Consider the following 19,963-nt stretch of genomic DNA (forward strand, 5'->3'; position numbering starts at 1 on the left):
GAATTGAACCCAGAATAGGTTTATTTTTAGAATAATAATCATATTAGATGAGGGGAGGGGATGAATGAGACATGTTCATAAATTTCTGTGCTAAAGCATTTAAATGTGGGATAACAATTTATTGCACACATCCACTGTGATAAATGTATCCACGTTAAACCTTAGTTAATAAGAATATCCTTATTGAAAAATGGCAACTATTCAGTGGCTTTATGATCTCTTCCCCAACCCAAATTTATAGAAGAATAATTATATTCTCAGATCAGGTTGCAAGAATACAAGATATACCATTTTTATAAGTTATCTAGATTATCAAGGTCAAACTTCTCTTACTATGAAAATGGCCAATTCATCTACTAAGTAAAGTATATTGCCCTGCCCCCATAAAATTACCCGGTTTTTCTAATTTAAAGTTCAGGAAAATATAAGTACTTAAGTCCATTTCAGCTAACTTTTGATGCTCCTTCTGCAGAAAGTAGTTGTGCATTATGACGGGAATTGTGGCCAAATTAAATGAAACTGACAGCACTGAAGTCAAAATTTCATATATATATATCATATACCAAGTTAAAAAAAAAAAAAAAAAATTGACTGGACAACTGAGATAAACTCCACCCTTCTTTCTCAAACAGTAAAAGTTTAAAAATTGTATTAAACTACTGTATTTACATTTTGAATACAGAGAATGGTACCATGAAAATTTAAAATTAGATTATAAGTATTTTTAAATATACAAAATATTTGTGATAGCTTTACAGTTGCTGAGTGGAAAACTCCTGGTGGATGGATCAATACCCTGCTGACAGTGATATAGTTGCCAAAATAGCCACTTCAAGAAAGCCTCAAGTTAGATGAGATGGACTTCGGGTATTTTTTCTTAGTTTCTGATACTCTGTTTTATAGAATAAAGAATTTCCAATTTTTACAAATCTGCATAGAGAATGCAAGTTTTTGTTAAGAATTTAACTCAAAATTTGCTCTCTCCTGCTTCGTATTTTGATAATTGTTGACTGAAAAATCGTGAGCATTTTATTGCTCGTAAATATTTTTGTGTTATTTGAATGCAATCATTTTTCAATTATTGAAATTCAGATTTGCTATCATTTTGTATGATAGTAGATCATTGCAAATAAAATGTTTTTGTATTATTTGTATCAACTTCTAATAACATATAAGATAGCAATAAAAAAAGACATACTTCATTCCATTCATAAAATTATCAAGTAAATAACCGTGTATTATTTTATAAATAGAATTAAATATACTCTGTTTCTTATATGCAGTTTTTGATTATAATATGTCATTGTAAAGTCATTCAAATAATACAAAAATTTACCTTGTATATTAATAAATGAGCAAAAAGATACTTATCATTTTGCAGTCAACAATGATTTAAAAAAAAAAAAAAAAAAAAAAAAAAAAGGTAGAACTAGACTTTGCAAATAAGAGAAATACTTGCATACATAAGGGATAATTCCCTATGTTATTCAAATGCATTCTGCTGGAAAATAGCTGAGTACACAAAACTAAGAAGAAATATTTGTCTGTTATTTTCCACTAAGCTTCCAGGAAAGTTCAGTTAATTGTGACGGTGGCAGATCCTATACTTCTTTTGAAAATTAATCCATTTTATATTGTCAGATGTCATGAGAGAATCCTGATAGTTTATACATAATGTAGATTACAGTGTAAGTTTACAAGGTATGAAAAATGACATTTCAGGAATATTTTTTGTATACAGATAAAATTTGGAGAAAAATACACGATACTCAATGCAATGAAACATAGACATCATTTTCTTGTCTAGGTAAGCACAACCAGGATGTGCTGCCAATCTGTCAACAAGGGGCTCAATTGAGAAGAATTTCAGCTAGAAGTCTTCCCTGGTTTAAATAATTTGTTAAATTTATCTTGGGAGCCCTACTAAGCCCTCACAGCACACCACTGTGCACAACCCTTTGAACTGAGAAGCACTGTATTCAAAATTTGATTGCATTTTAAAAAAGAAAAACTACATCTAACTTTGGAAAAAATTCTGAATATGATGGTATTATTTATAAATTACTGAAAAGCCGGCTTATTGACAAGATAGAAGAACATTTCTCTAATTAAATTATATCTAATATATAAATATTTGATTAATTCCATTAATGTTGTATTTCTTTATAGAAATTTTTGAAGACCGAATTATTCTTCATTACAAAAAGTGGCAGGTATAAATATTTAAGAAGTATTAAAAGTGACAGTCAAGTATTCAAAAGGAGTTTGCAGATTTACCAGTTATAGGAAAAATCAATCAAGATAAGTAGGAAATTCATATATATTCAACAGTGCTTAATTCTTTATATTATTTGAAAAACCGAGCAATGGCAGAGGAAAAGATTAACATGATTTAAAGTCTCATACAGTTAAAAATGAAAATGGCCAATTCATTTTATTTTGCAGAATGTGTGACTTACGGCTAGAAAGAAATGTCTTTACTGCACTAAACGTTGAAATGAAAATAATTAATAAGAAATATTTCTAAACTATTTTCTGGAGAAAAAATTAATTTATAGGGAATTTATATTCTTATGCACAGTTCTCCCTATAAACAATGTTCCTGGTAACAAGAAGTTATTCCACAATCATGGTATCACCATTTCAAGTTCTCTTCCTCTGAATTGGTTTCTGGCAACTCATGTGGGCATCCTTTTTCAACTGTTTGGCATTTTTCACAGCTTGGCATTCTACACACCATTTCACTTTGAACACTTTGTATGAATAACATTCACTACTCTATTTATATCCTTCAGGACGGAGATTTCTTTCTTCAGCCATTTTCATCCAGTTTTCTCTGTTGCTCTTCACTCCACTAAACATTGGTTCTAGTTTTGATGAAATCTTTGCGAAAGCCTAAAAAATAAACCATTTCCCTTTAATTCTTCTTAACCATATTTAAAAGTTAAAGCTGAATTTAATTATAAATATTAATTTAAATAAATTTATATTAAGTTAATTTTTACTGCAATATTTTCTTTATTATAAATCAAACTATAATTCAGTCAATTTCTGGTAGTTTGATCATCACAACCAAAATTTACTGATGATGTCTGTTTTGATTACTCTGATGTTAGTGAGCCACTTCTTTTTGACCACTGCAACAAAACATTTTAGAGCATAATTGATTTGGGCCTTGGAATTTATATAACTACAAAATATGGTATTAAGCACTTCTTTATATATGTACCTATTAGGAAACCTTAGTTTACAAGACAGTCATTTCTCTGAATGACTGTCTTGTAAACTGTCTGTGTGCCAGTCTGGATATTGGCACACATCACCAATCAGATTAATATATAGGGAAGTGCTGTTATATATAGTGTAATGACTGAAGCAATTATTGGCAGATGATTTACAATACCATAATTGATGCTGTCTTCATTTCTTGCTAATAACTACATACATAAATTAGTGCTTACTTGTAGTTATTTGAACCTCTGAGAGTTACCTAATAAAATGGTTAGAAGCTGAAATAACACAGCCATCATACATACAATAGTAATAAAGATAGAGCTGTACATCCTATTTAAAAAAAAAAAGCTAGCGGAAATGCATGCAGACCCTGTAGTATCCTCAGGCTATAGTGATTTGGAATATCCATACTACAGAGTGAGTCAGAATATCAAGATGTTCTGCCAACCCTCCTATGCTTTACTTGTTTACTGTTGTATTAGTAGTGGCAAATTATGCAATAAAGCAAGCTTATACAGAATCAGGGAAAGAAAAAAAAAAAAAAAAACTGCATTAAATGTCCATCCCCCCCCCCAGTTCTTCTTTGAATTTATTCAAACTACCCACTTATAGTAGATGGAACTTTCTTGCAACCATCAAATACCTGCTGACTGAAAGCCTGTGTGTAGTCCGAGCAAGAGGAAAGGTTCCATCAGCATTCAGTTTATTGAATCCATGAAATCCTTAAACACCTCAATCAGAAATCCTCAGAGGTGGCTAGTTTCATTGGTGTGACATCAGCACTGGGAAAGCAAAATTAAGAGTAGGAGTGTGTTATAGGCCTAATGACTCTGATGAGTATAATAAACAACTGTACAGAGAAATAGAGTGGGCCAGTAAATCAGATTGTGTTATAATGGGGGATTTTAATTTCCCCGATATTGACTAGAATTTGTGGGTTGATCACTCATACACTAGCAAGGCTTTTGTGGATTTATTGGATGATTGTTTTCTACAGCAGCACGTTCGGGAGACAACTAGAGGGAGCAATACTCTTGATCTGATTATCAGTAGTGATTCTTCATGCATTAAGAATCTGCAGATAAAGGAACCACTAGGTGGCAGTGATCACAGTGTGCTGAAGTGGAATTTACTCAAAAAGGTAACTACCATCAGGGGTAAAGGGAAGGGAAGGGATTTTTGCTTTCGTAAAGGTGACTACGGTGGTCTGAGACAGTTTTTAAATTCTATATGGTGGGACCAACTGATGATGTTACCAACAGCAAATTCAAAATGGGAAGCATTCAAAGAATTAAACTTGGAAGCTACTAGGCTTTTCATACCAACTAAGAAATATTGTTCACGGTTTAGGCCTAAATGGATGTCAAATGAACTAATGAGACATGTGGCAGGAAAGAAAATTGCATGGGATACATATAAATTAACAGATGACATGGAAGCCTGTGATAGATATAAGCTGGTCTGTAACCAAGTCACAAAGGAGGTTAGACAGGCTAAGGCATATTATCAACAATCTTTGGCAAAGGATGCAAAGAAAAACATCAAACAGTTCTTTACTTATGTAAATTCTAGAAGGAAAGGAATGAATCAGATTGGTCCGCTTGATATCGATGATCCTGCTCAGGTAGCTAACAAACTAAATGAGTATTTTGCATCTACATTCACACGTGAGGAGTTATTAAGGGAGGGGAATGCCAGAGGTGTATTAAACTCTGGTAGTGAGCTAGACGATTATGTAATAACTGAGAGCAAAGTGAAGGACAAATTGTTGAAGATAAACATAAGAAAGGCACCTGGGGTGGATGGGATCTATTCAGTTATATTAAAGGAGGCAGCAAAGGCAGTAAGTAAACCCTTAGCCATAATTATGAGAGCTTCCTTGGACTCAGGGGAGGTACCTGTGGACTGGAGATGTGGAAATGTGACCTCAATTCACAAAGGAGAATCAAAGGGTGACACGAGTAATTACAGACCTGTTAGTTTAACTTCTGTTCCAGGGAAATTAATGGAGACACTGGTTAAAGAAGCACTGCAGGATCATCTAGATAACACTTCAGTTATAGCTCGGACACAGCATGGGTTTGCTAAGGGGGAAGGAAGTCTTGTCTGACCAATTTGATTGGATACTATGATGTGGTCACAAAGGAACTGGATACAAAGAATAATTTTGATATCATATATTTGGATCTTAGAAAGGCTTTTGATACTGTTGCACATAGAAGACTGCTGCACAAATTGGAGCAGTATGGCACTGGAGGCCAACTGCTGGTCTGGATAAAGGAATGGTTGAGTGGGAGAAGACAGAGTGGTAATCAATGGACACTACTCTTCATGGACTAATATTATTAGTGGCGCCCCCAGGGTTCAGTGTTGGGCCCATTGTTGTTTTCTGTATTTATTAATGATATTGATGATGGTATATCAGGCTTAATGTCTAAGTTTACAGATAGTACTAAGGTTGGCAGGGCTGTTAATGACACTAATGACAGTATGCTACTGCAACAGGATCTAGAAAAGTTGAGCAGATGGGCTTAGTGGTGGCAATTGAATTGAGAGGTGGTGAACTTAATATTTACAAATGTAAAGCAGTCACCCCAGAGTAATGTGTCAACTGTGTGGTATTACACTGATGGTGGTAGAGAACAAAAAGGACCTGGGGGTAATTGTGCAGTCAGATATGAAGTTTTTGTAAGCAGTGCAGACAGTCTGCAAGAGTAGCTCATGGTGTCTTGTCAATGATATGTTTGTTTGTTATTGTTTGTTATTTGGTTTTTAGGAGCATTAGCAACTAAGGCCATATTGCTCCGGGATATGCGGTGGTCATTCCCTGACCTTTCCACATCCTCCGTATTTGGTGGTGACGGGCTCGAACCCCGGTCTAATCAAGAAGCATGTGCTATGCACTACTACTCCTTCCCACCTGGCTAGGGAGATGCCGTCAATGATATACAAGATTTTTTCTAGCAGGGATAAGGAGGTGATTATTCCCTTGTATAAGGCAATGGTCAGGCCACATCTTGAGTACTGTATACAAGTCTGGAGGCCTCATTTTAAGAAGGATGTAGAGCTGCTGGAACGAGTACAGAGAATGGCAACAAGATAAGGAATGTAACAAAGGGTTGCTCTTATGAAGAAAGAGTTTAAGTTTTGCAAATTATAATGTCTGGAAACTAGGCACCTGCGAGGTGATCTGATTGAGATGTATAAGCCCTTGAATGGCTTGATCATGCTCAATGCTGATGGGATTCTTCCTCTTGCTCAGAATAATCGCCTGAGAGGACATGAATTCAAATTGAGGAAAGACAGTTGTAGGATAGGTATGTGGTTGATTGCTGGAACAAACTTCCATCTGTGGTTGTCGAAGTTGATAGCTTAAATAGTTTCAAGGCAGAACTAGACAAACATTTGGAGCGAGTGGATGGGTGAAATGAGAAGGGGTTTTTTTTTTTTGGCTGATGCTGTATAAGCTTGCTTTCTTGCATCATATGCATTTACTAATGCTAATGTCTCCAGACACTACAACTTGCAGAACTGAAGCTTTTCTTGGTAAGAGCACCCTTTATCCAATCTTGTTGCAGTTCTCTGCACCCATTTCAGCAGATCTACATCCCTCCTAAAATGAGGTCTAAGGCCATATTGCTCCATACAGGTCCCTAGACCTGTATGGTGTTCTCAAGATGCAGCCAAACCATTGCCTTATGCAATGGCATAATCAATTTCCTATTCCTGCTAGCAAAGATCCTGTATATTGCTGATAAAATCCCATGATCTATCCAGGCAGCCTGTCTCCACTCTCAGATAACTTCATGTATTTTTCATTTTCCATTATGCTGAGTACAGGGTGATTCACTACCAGTGCGACAACCTTGCAGGAGGTGTATGGGGCACAAAGACGAATCGGAATCACATAGCATTGCAGGATCCGAAATGCCTTCGTCATGCGGGAGGTTGTGTAAGCAAAGAAAAAGAACAGAAGCAGCAACTCATTAGTGTAACAGAAATCATTTTAATGACAAGTTTTACATTGGCAAAAAGCCATGCTACAGAAGGTGTTCGAAAGTTCGACCAGAAGCAGTCAACACAGGCTTCACAGCACCGCTGCATGGAATCCCTAACATTCTGGAAGATTCCTGGCGTGTCTTGAATCTCCCCGGCAGCTACAGAGATGCGAGCGACGAGGTCTTCAACTGAATTAATGGGGGTCTCGTACACCAATGTCTTCATTTGACCCCAGCAGAAGAAGTCCAGGCATGGTAGGTCCGGCGATCTAGCAGGCCAATGAACCGGACCACCACGACCTATCCAATGCTGTCCAAATGTAACGTTTAGGTGTTGGCGGACATCATTGGTGTAATGTGGGGGAGCCCCATCATGCTGGAACCACATTGAGCGACGCAACGACTGAAGAACATGTGCTTCTTCAATAAGTTCGGGCAAACAAAGCACTGCAAACCCTACAGGAGTGGGCCAAAATAAACAATCTAAAAATAGCACCGGAAAAGACCAGCTCCGTTCTTCTTAGAGGAAAGCTTAATTAAACCGGCCGCCACAAATCAAAATAGAAGGTACCACTGTCAGACTAACCAACCAGATAAAGTATCTAGGGATAATTATAGATAGCAATCTCTCATTTAAACCCCATCTAAATTACCTCAGGAAGAAAATACGCAAATATACAGGACTCATAATAAAAATAACGCGAAAGGACTGGGGACTAAACAAGAGGACCCTCTCCTTATATTATAAAGCCTTATTTATACCAGCAATTATCTACGGCTCACCTATATGGATGACAAAGACCAACACAGTAACAAATAGGAAAATATTAGAAACAATACAAAGGAACATACTACTCACCATCACTAGGGCAAGCAATACAACTAGTACGGCAGCACTTCAGGTCATTGCTGGTGCACTGCCCCTTGACTTAGAGGTAGTACAAACTGGATTAATGTATTATTACAAAAAGGCAATACCAATCACAACTAACGGCTTAACCCTCAATGTTACCAATGATTGGAAGCAGGAGCAAAAAAGAATTGATGCACACCTAACTCACATTTGGCAGACAAGGTGGAATGAAACCACCAAAGGTGCAATAACCCACAAATTTCTTCCCCTTGTAACAAAAATGTATCCAAAAGCACCAGCATGGATATACCCGGGCCTCAACACTACCTACTTATTAACGGGCCACGGCCCGTTCAGAGATAAACTAAACACAATGGGCATAATAGAAGACAGGAATTGTCCATGTGGAGAACCAGAGACTTGGAGTCACGTCATGCATGACTGCGACCACTATGAAGATATAAGAGCAAGACTTATTGTAAGAATTCAGTATAACCCAATTCACCAAGAGTCTCGACTATTGGACACTCAGGAAGAGTACACAGCACTAACTAACTTCGCAATACAATTATTCACAAGAAGGAAAACAATTATCTCAATGCAACCTGATCCTCGGGAGGACAATAACACCCAATAGATATATCAAAAACCAAATGTCATGGATGAAGTAAAAATAAAGGAGAGACACAGAAGAGTCAAAGCAAGAGCAAAAGAATAAAATCTCAGCATGAAGAAATAGACACGCCATTTGAAACTCAAGAGACCTGCGCAGGGCTACTCCCCCTGGGAGAGACCAAAGCAAGAATCCTGCGGCCAACCATCTCTGACTTGATACAAGCGCGCCACAACGAAGTTCCTGAAAATGATGAAAAATGGAATGACATCAGAACTAGAGTGCCATCTGGCTATCAAATCTCGCACCTGCAAGATTTCTTTAAAACCCTAATACCTGGTGGGGGGAGACACACTCCCTTCCCCCTTGCCAACCCTATTTCCCTCTGCTGAGGCACGGGCATGCCCCACTGAAAAACGGGGGGGGGGTCACCTTCCCTATCGACCCCTCTGCTTCCTATTTCACCCCCCAGCCTTTTGTCTCCCCACCCAAATCTGTCATCTCACACAGCGATTAGCCGTACATCAAAATTCTAAGCACACCAAAATTCTTGCCCAACCCAATTAGGCTTTATCAAAACCTTCAGCGTAAAACCCCAAACAGTGCTCCTAAAGCAAAACCCCAAATACGCAATAAAACATCCTCGCGACTATTTATTTTTCTAATTTTTATCCTAGCCACTGAAATCCCAGGAAAGTAGGTAGCAGGACCTGCCAGAGTACTGTTTCAATCACTGGTAACACCCGGCTGGCCTCCTCGTGGCTGGTATTGGTAACGTCGGGCCCCACTAGGGGCCCAGCGGCTAACAGGCCGGATGAACAATGGGCACAACATACTACATAGTACATATCCCACACACTTTTAAATCTCTGGCTTGACCGATACAGAGAACATACGCGGAGATGGGAGAAATCCCAGGAACCGTTAGACCCTCAACATACCTAATAAGTTCGGGCAGGACTTGCTGTAGAAAGATCAAGTATGCCCTACCGTCCAGACGAGGGGGCAGAAGGTACGGTCCAATGAGGTGGTCTCCAACAATGCTGGCCCAAACATTGACAGAGAAATGGCATTGAGTTGCACGTGTTCGCGTACCATAGGGTTCTCCAAAGCCCACAAATGGGCGTTATGTTGATGGAAGGTTCCCTCTCTTGTGAAACTTGCCTCATCCGTGAACAATACGGACGCAGCAAATGCGCTGTCTGCCGCACTCTGTTGAAGAAACCAAGGAGCAAAAGTCCTCTGGAATGGATAATCCGCAGGCTCCAATGATTGGACGTGTTGCAAATGGTATGAACTCATTTGGTTTGTTGACAGTATCCTCCATACAGTGGATTGGGAAATACCCAATCGTTGGCCTATCGCTCGCGTACTCGTACTGCCTTCTGCAAGACGTAGGACATCCTCGTAATTCGCTCTCGATTCATTGTACCTCTCGTGAAACAACCAGTCTCACGTAACCTTCTGTGCACACGTGCGAAAATCGTATGATGAGGAGCATGCCTGTGCGGGAAACGTTCCTGGTACAAGCACAGAGCGACGTGCCCGTTACAGTCCGCAGCTTCATACGCGAGGTGCATGTTGGCCAGTTCAACGTTTGAATACTCGTTCATCCTACTGTCTCGGGAACCGGTTCACAAATTCTGACTTCCAGCGGGATCGCTGTTCATGCGACCTCCCGTTCAACATCCTCTACCGCATGACGAAGGCATTTCGGACCCTGCAATGCTATGTGATTCCGATTCGTCTTTGTGCCCCCTACACCACCTGCAAGTTTGTCGCACTGGTAGTGAATCACCCTGTATAGCACCAAATATTTGGTACATTAATCTGTGATAACTGCTATTCGAATGCAGTACCTTATCTTTATTTCAATGTTAAACTTCAACTACCATTTCTCAGCCCTTCTGTGTAATTTTTATAGAACTTGTTGCAGTAGCTTACCTTGATTACTGCTATTAACCATCCTGCCAACCTTTGTATCATTTATAAAATTAGACATGCCTTCATCAATATCATTGATAAATATAGAAAACAACAATGAGCCCAGCAGTCAGCCCTGGGAAACTCAACTAACAACATTAATCCTTGAAGAATGTCCATTAATAACCACTTAACCATCCCTTTATCCATAGCAGTAACTTACCCTTAATGCTACAGTGCTCCAATTTGTATACCAGTCGTTTATGTGCAACAGTATCAAAAACATTCCTGAAATCAAAATTATTTTATTTTCTCTGGAACACACATTAAGCTAACAGGTCTGCAATTACTCATGTTCCTTTTGATCCCACTTTGTGAACTGGGGATACATCTGCAGTCCATAGCATCCTTCCCTGAATCCAAGTATGCTCACATAGTTATGGCTCTGGATTTCCTTACCTCTTTTATGTGTAATTGGATAGATCCCATTAGCCATATTTTAGCATTAGCATTAGTAGAGACATATAATGCAAAAAAGCAAGCTTATGCAGCATCAGCCCAAAAAAAAAAAAAAATCACCCCTCCATTTGTTCCAAATGCCTGTCGAGCTCAGCCTTAAAAGTTATTTAGGCTATTAACTTGTTTATTTACTTTTATCTTCAACTTTCTTCTGTTATCACTTGGTATACTTCTGGTAACGCTAAAAACTTTCACTTGGGTAGATGCGAAATATTTATTTAGCTTGTCAACAACCGGAACAGGATCATCAATAGTTATGCCATTCATATCTAGTGAGCCAATTTTTTGATCCATTCCTTTCCTTCTAGTGATAAAGTATGTAAAGAAATCTTTGCTACTTTTCTTTGCATCCTTAGCCAAAGAGTTCTCATAATCTGCCTTAGCTTGCCTAACCCCTGCAGTGACTTGACTGTAGTCAAGTTTATACTTTCTGTAGGTTTCTGTGTCCCCTGCTAATTTATAATCATGCTGTTCATTTTTCTTTTCTGCCACTAGCCCAGTGTTTCTCAACCTTTTTTTTAATTATTTCCCCCTAAAGGGCTTTTTTTTTCCTAATCGTCCCCATGAAATTTTAAACAAGAAAATACTTTATACTTACTCTTTTATTCAATGAGATCCCTGAGCCTGATACTAAACTTCTTAACTAAAAGTTCACTGTTCAATATGATGTTAGTAAGTTTAATTCTAATGTCTCTTCTTGAACATATATCAATTCTGTTTTCCTTTGTTAATATTTTATTTACTGAACTAAAACCACTTTCAACCATATAAGAATGCCATTTCAGACTACATTGCTGGATAAAGAAGTTTAGTTGTTTTTGATCCCTGCAATTCAGCCATTCCACTTTTTTGAATTATTACTTACATTTTAATTCAATGAGTTCTTGAATTTCTTCACCAGCAGATGCATCGCACCAATTGAATCTAACATCCATGGCTTCACTTCAAAAGAAAATAAATCTGAAAATGTTTTTCATTTCACCTTTTAAAGAACACAAATGATCTGAATAATTCTTAAGATCATTCTCAGTGAGATTCTTTGATTTCAGCTAACTCTTGCATATCATTAAATTGCTTTAAATATTTACAGTTTTTCAGTGAAAGCTTTTAACACGTGTTTGCAGTCTATCACTGTAATCAACTTCCCTTGAAGTTAAAGTGATACTTCATTAAGTTTTCGAAAAATCCAAGCCATACAGTATATGTTGTTTTTGTGGTTGCTGCTCTCCTTTGCTAAATCTGTATCTCGTTCACTTTCTGAAAACTAATTATCATATCAAAAAGGTTTACCAATCTTGTTAGACAGTTCCCTTTAGAAAGTCATCTGACGTCTGCATGTAAAAGAAGCTCAGATACTGTTCTTCATTATCAGCACAAAATTTTCTGAAAAGGCATATCTGCTATGTAACTTAATTTTATTGACGGTTTTAATAACTATACTGAGAGACTGATAAAGAACTGGACTAATATTTTTTGCAGCCAGATGATGACAGTGTACAATGCAGTGTATTGCAAGAACTTACTTACTTCCTTCAGAGGTGGCGCCTCCGTAGCCAGGTGGGCAGAGCAGCAGTGCGTAGCACATGCTTCTTGATTAGACCGGAGTTCGTTCGAGCCCGTGAGCCACCAAATAAGGAGGATGCGGAAAGGTCAGGGAATGACCATCGCATATCCCCGGAGCAATATGGCCTTAGTTGCTAATGCTCCAAACAACAACAAAAAACAAACTTCCTTCAGATGGGCTATAAAACCTTTGTCTTCCAACCATGGAGGTAGCTCCATCAGTGGCACAGGATACCAAATTTTCCAATGGTACTTGTTTTTCATCAAACCATGTTTTTACAGCAACAAAAATGATGGATGCTCCTCTTTCTATATATATTTTACAAACAACATCTCTTCTTGCACTTTACAATCATCATCAAAATAGCGAACGTATGCCATTAGAAGAGCCTTATTGTCAGTAACTGTGGATTCAATCTGAACAGAAAATTTTCTCTTTTTTAGTTTGTCAATTAGCTGGTCATCAATTTATCTTCGAATTGAATCATTGCTCAATGGCAATAATTTTAAAATACTGGAAGGATTTTGATGCATCACTGTTGAAATTATGAAATTACAGTCTCTAATTGCGGGTCACATAACAGTCTCAGCCACTGTATGAGCACTACCAGTTTTTGCAATGATTTCTACAATTTTATAAGATGCAATCATTCCATCGTCATTTTTTTGTGTGCTCTTAAATAAAGTAGTAACAGTGTTACATTGCTCAAAATTCTTTTTTAAATTTTTTAAATATTCGATATGTTTACCAACTTTATCAGGATGTTTCCTTTTTAAGTGATCTAAAAGTCTTGATGGTTTCATAGCCTCATTTTAAAAAGAACATATTACACATATGACACATGGGCTTTCTTGAATCAAATGGGTGTTCAATAAAACCATAAGCTAGATATTCATCCAGATATTGTTGACACTTTTTCTTTTCAGCACTTGACATGATTGATGATGGGTTGAATAACTACAAAGAATTAAATAATATATAAACTATATTTATTTATTTAATTCTCATAGGCCATGTCACTCACAAAAGCACTGTGCATCAAGAGGAAATAATAAATCAATACTAATTGTCACTTAGAAATTAAAAACAATAGACTGAAACATTTCCTCATCCTATCCATGCCTCCATATATTGATCAATGAAACAAAAGAATAAATAAATAAACCACACAGCCACCATGGTCACAGTTGTCAGAAAGGCCCAAATGCCAAAGATTGTGGAGACATTACCTCTGAAAGCACTTAGGCATTTAATGCCCATGAAAAGCAAAGGTGATTGAATATTACACCCATTATCTTCCTTTTATCAAAATTTCTAACTCTCACTCCTAATATAATATACCTAATGTTAAAAATCAGTTGTCTCGGGGGAAAAGAAAACCCAATGAGAGAAATTAAATATTAAGGAATAAGATGTCGTCAGGTGGAGTTGAACTTTGGAGGGCCACAAACCATTGTAATACCCATGATTTTTTCTCCCCCCAAAAACCAATGTTTTTCCCCTTGGGGGTAATATCACCCCCATTGAGAATCCCTGCACTAGTCTCATCAGTTCATCTGATCTTCATTTAGGTGTAATCCTTTAAAACTGTATCTCTTATTTGGTATAAAAAGCTTAATAGCTTCTACAGATACTTCTCACTTAGAATTTACAGTTAGTCCCACTGAAAGAAATTTAAAACTATTTGATGCCCTATAGTCATATTTTCAAAAGAAAAATCTCCTTCTCTTTACCCTTGATGGTAATTATATATTTAAGTAGATCCCACATCAATATATTATGATCACTGCCACCTAGTGGTACCTTTATAGATTATTAATGCATGTAAAAGAAGTGTCCGATGAAGACTTGTATAAGCAGTCTAAAAGCATATTAACCTCAGAAGGTCTTTTTTTTTTATCAAACTCATGAGTCAAAAACAACTACCTTTGCTTAAAGAATGTGATGAGTATAAATTTGATGTGCAAGTATCAAAAGGATACCACTATATTCACTGTAGACCCATTAAAGGTAACTATGTTGATTCAACGGTGAAGTTTTCACAGAACCAGGAATCACGAGCAATAGATGGAGAAGAGTACCCTTTGTAAAAGGTACTGTTAATGATAACTACTACAAAAAAATTTTAAAGGACATTATTCTACTTGTTATCAGAAACCTCTTTCAGGATCAGAATCATTTCAAGCAGTTTTCTCTCCAGGAATTTCATACATGGCTCCCATTTCTGTTGGCCAGGAAATAGCAGATTTAAATCCATAGAAAATTGCTACAAAGAAGCCATTATTCATGTCTGATATCATGAACTAGGCAATCAAGTGTAATCATTGCCTATAAACTGCTGTAAATATATTATCAGACATTCCTGTAGCCTTGCCAATGGTATGTTATGCCACGAGTTAAGTCAGAATATATATGTGTCTGCAATTCTGCCCAAACACGATAGGAGTGATTATACGTTGAAATCCTTGTGGATTAACTCAAGACTTGAGAGAATCTGCAAAGCTCTGGGCGGATGGGGAGATTTTTATCAGTGTGGTCTGCATTTGTATATAGAAGGAATGAATCTGTTTTGTAGAAATGGTATTCATTTGAACAAAGGTGGAGTGCAAGGATTTTTGCCAGTATCTGTGGGAATACCCTAAGGGTAGAGGGAAACTGCTAGTTGGTGGGGGGGGGGTAGAAGGGTAATTTAGATCCACATTTATCTGATGATATCAGTCAAAGTTATATTTGCACTCACCTCAAGAATTCTTGTTTGTTGCCACAACAGCCAATGTTGATAAGATGTTCTGAAGGTAGCAGCGTTTTGAATGAGGGGGAGGATACAAACCTAAATAACTTCAAGGGGTGTGTCAGGGTAGTAAACTATAGAAGATTACTTAGTCTTAACTGTGTATTAATGTCAGTAGTGTTGCCAATAAAATGGCTGAATTTGAACTCATGGTTAGGACAACTAATGCTGACATAAAAGGACTAACAGAAACGTGGTGCCACACAGAAATTGAGGATGAAGAATTCCATATGGCATGTATAATGTGTTTAGGGAAGATAGAAGGGATGGATGGATCATTGAAAGCACCCTGGGTACGAAAAGAGCATTTGCTGAGTCTGAAGTTGCATCTGCCAGCATAGAACCTGTGTAGTGTGAGTTAATTGGAAGCAAAGGTACGATGAGATAGGAGTACTCTACAGACCAGAAGATTGTGAAGAATAAGATGAGTCTTTACACAAGGAATGGGCAAGAAAATGCAAATGTCTTATTATGGGTGACTTTAATCTGCCCCAGATTGATTGGAATAATCGGGAGGAAAACTCACCATAGGGGAAAATTTTTTTAAAATTAACTAGATTATTATTATTTGTACCAGCATGTTAGAGAAAGTACTACGGGTGAGAATATTCTTGACCTCCTCATTACTAACGAATCAGATGGCATCACAGGGAATAAAGTACAGAAGTGACCAAGCATTCGTCAGTTGGAAGATGAAGAAAGACGTTGCAGAAGGTAAAGGCGTGGGTTCTTTGACAGTTTAAGGAGATATATAGCATCTATGAATTGGGAAAATACATTTGAATTATGGAATACTTTTAGAGCAAAAATCACAGAAGCCATAAACACACACATATCATTAAGAAAATATTGCAGGAGGAGGAGGATGCCAAAATGGATGACCACAGAGTAGGTTATCCATTTCAGCATCCTCCTCCTAAAACAGAGAAGTAAAAGATAGCATGAGAAGGCATTGGCTAAGAGAGCAAAGAATGGGAACAAAGAATTTTTCATGTATATAAATACAACAAAGAATAAAACTAATCAGATCAGACCCTTGTACACTGGGTGTGGGAAATTCTTAGATAATCCAGCTGAGATTGCAGATGAACTGGATAAGTAATTTTCATTGGTCTTCACTGAAGAAAAACCCTTTGTGTTGAGAAGAGGCTGTGCGAGTGAAGTGTAGCCATACAAAATTAGTGATTTTGTAATTATAGATTGTTTATTACAAAAACTTTTGAACATAAAGGCAAGTAAGGCTCTACGATGGCATATACCTGGTAGTTTTGAGGGAGACCACAAGAAAATGTAAATGGTGTAGTGCCGACCGGGCTAGCCGGGACTGCTAGGTTTTTGCAGTACTCAAAGTACTGCAAAAACCTTGGGAGGTGCATTATGGCCACAGAAGCCTATGCGCCAACAACTACCAGAAAAAAAAAAAAAAAAAGCCTTGAAACAGTGCCATCTGGGTGGTGGTATCCACCAAGAATAAGTAACAATAGTCTTCTCCATAAGGGAAGTGTTACTTATTTGAGGTAATGCAATATACCATGGCAACTTGTGAAGGTTATTTGGTTTTAGGAGCATTAGCAACTAAGTCATGTTGCTCCAGGGATATGCAGTGGTCATTCCCTGACCTTTCCGCATCCTCCGTATTTGGTGGTCATGGGCTCGAACCCCGGTCTAATCAAGAAGCGTGTGCTACGCACTGCTATTCCTGCCCACCTGGCTATGGAGGCGCCTACTTGTGAAGGTATTCACAATATAAGATATAATTAAAACAATGCATTAAAACTACCTTGGTAGTAGAAATGATGTGTGTGCATTACCCATGCATAAACAAACTCCTTCAATTTTGACATAGCTTATTTGGATTTTAGCAAGGCATTTGACTCGGTCCCTCATGAGAGGTTACTGTATAGCTGGAACATAGTATTGCTGGGGGGGGGGCTGCAGGACAAAAGGCAGAGGTTTGTGATAAATGGATATTCTTCACATTGGTATAACGTCAGAAGTGAGGTGTCTCAGGAATCAGTTCTTGCACCACTGGTGTTTCTCATTTTCATAAATGTCATAGACAAAGGGATAGAAGGTGTGATGTCAAAATTTGCAAATAACGTAGAGATTGGTAGAGTCATTAATGTTCAGTGCCAAGCAGCAAACCTTCAGGATGACTTGAACAGGTTTCAGGAATAAAAGTGACTGCTAAGTTTTAACGTAGCAAAGGTCTTACATTTGGGGAAGAGCAACCTCAAAATAAACTATACACTTTGTAGGGTTGAATTAAAAACAGTAGAGGAGGAAAGTGATCTGGGAATTATGATACAGGCATGGGGAAAGCCCATGGTGTCCTATCAACGATTTATGAAAAGTTATCCTGTAGAGATAGGGAGGTCATAATCCCACTGTATAAGGCAACTGTAAGAGTCCAAAGACAAGCAACTCTAATGGTGAGATAGGCAAAAATACAACTGTACAAGACTCCAATTATGTGGGCTACAGAGCTTGGCAACCAGTCACCTCAGAGGTGACCCAATTGAGGTTTATAAGGCACTGAGAGTAGAAAAATGATTGAAGATGGAATTTTCACTATTATAGAGAATTCTCGAATTAGTGGCCATAAATTGAAATTATAGGGGTTGAGGTTTAGATTAGATTGTAGCAAGTTTTCATTTAGCCAGCAAGTCATTGATTGTTGGAACAGGTTGCCCTTGCAAATAGTTGATAGTTTGAACAAATTTAAAGGTCAACAGGATAATTATCTGTATAAAGAGGGAAGCATATAATTTGTATTTTCTTATTTACTTGCAGTATATGGTGCAGCCAGTGCAGTAAAAGCCTCGGGCTTCCTTGCAGTATATGGTGAATACTGATATTTATTAACTGGATTTTCATTAATCAAAGGAGGGATGGACAGGAGGTATCTGAGTTTAAGTAATTACACATTTAGATAAACACTGTATAACCTATATTTCACCAACTGGCTATTAATAAATAATGGCTTAAATTTATCTAAAATTAATGGAACGACAACTTTTCATTTACAGGCCCACTCATACAGCAGGTTAGGTTCCAAACTCTTGCTGAAAAGTGGAACATAGCTTTTTTTTTTCCAATTGTCAATCCATATAAAAGCCTAATAACATGTTTACATTATCATATGCTGTAAAACAGACTGAATCACCAACAAGAAGATGGCATCCACTGCCCTTATCAGGCTGCTGAGCACATCGTGTCGAAAAACACAGACATTAATGAACCTGGATATAATTTAAAACCTCTGTATTAGCAGAACTCCGAAAAGCAGAGCCCTACTGTGATTGACTCTGATCAACAACTAACTTACCTCATAGACAGGCACACATATGGCATCGATGAAACGGACTTGCATTAATGGAAGTTGGTCTTTCTTTTCACGATTCATCATATCCTGAAAATAGCGGAAAACTTTTGAGCCTTATAATATTATGAGTTTAAAAAAAAAAAAAAAAAAGCCTTTTAATACTGCATTAAAACATTCTAAATATTGCATGCCAGAATACACTTCTCTAATAAAGTTAATATTAGTATGTAAACGGCCGCCGTAGCCTAGTGGTCAGGCGCGCGGGTGCATAAGTACACGTGCCTTGAGTGACCGGGGTGCAAGCCCGTGACTGCTGAATACGGTGCTGTTTCTTGTATTCTATCTATCTTGTTAATTCCTCTGACTGGGTCGTCCCGGAGTATAAACAGAAAATTTATTTATTTATTTGGGATGATGTTCCCACTACTGTAATCTGCTTTTTACTTCTAATTTAACACAATATTTTTGCCATCACTTGAATTAGTAAGTTGTCTTATCTCTTCGGCTGGGGTCTATGTTACCTTTTGGGTACCATTCATTTTGTTGTGGGCATAGATAAATCAATGTCAGATCTTTTACCATCCCCAAATCCTTATTTATTCAATAATTTCAATTAATCCTAGATGCAAATATTTATAAGATAAAGTTCACCTAATATTTGACATATCTTCTCTTAGAAAATACTTCTACTGCATCAGCTTACTTAAAACCATAGTCAGTTTTGCTGCAAACTCTTGTTTATTTTTGAATTTTATTAGCATTAGTAAAGGCAGAATGATGCCAAAAAAAAAATCACTTCCCATTTCACCCATCCATTCGCTCCAAAAGTTTGTCCAGCTTTTCCTCATACTTATTTAAGCTCTCAACTTCCATAACGACCAATGGAAGTATGTTCGAGCAATCAACCACCCACTGATTGCTATACAAAAGGCAAATTTCTACACATTTATTCTACAACTGTCTTTCCTCAACTTGAATTTATGCCCTCTCAGGTGTGCAGTCTGAGCAAGAGGAAGAATCTCATCAGCTTTGAGCTTGCTCAAACCATTCAAGGTTGTTACACCTCAATCAGACCTCACAGGTTCCTAGTCTCCAGACATTGCAATTTGCAGAACTTAAGTTCTGATAAGAGCAACCCTTTGT

At 37.5% G+C, this 19,963-nt stretch overlaps 1 protein-coding gene across 1 annotated transcript in view; it reads right to left on the bottom strand.

Annotated features, from left to right (window-relative positions):
- Positions 1 to 2,554: 2,554 nt before the first annotated feature.
- The window catches only part of Pde11 (Phosphodiesterase 11), a 186,298-nt gene continuing 168,889 nt past the window's right edge, over positions 2,555 to 19,963 (bottom strand). The window contains exons 18-19 of the mRNA XM_090377320.1: positions 18,824 to 18,907; positions 2,555 to 2,895 (exon numbers count right to left, since the gene is read on the bottom strand). Of these exons, the coding sequence (XP_090233446.1) occupies positions 2,779 to 2,895; positions 18,824 to 18,907 (201 nt within the window). The 3' untranslated portion in view covers positions 2,555 to 2,778. The remainder of the gene's footprint in view (positions 2,896 to 18,823; positions 18,908 to 19,963) is intronic.

Source organism: Mastigoproctus giganteus, chromosome 7 (genome assembly GCF_048544385.1).
Source record: "Mastigoproctus giganteus isolate SK-2022 chromosome 7, ASM4854438v1, whole genome shotgun sequence".
NCBI classification, from domain to species: Eukaryota; Metazoa; Arthropoda; class Arachnida; order Uropygi; family Thelyphonidae; genus Mastigoproctus; species Mastigoproctus giganteus.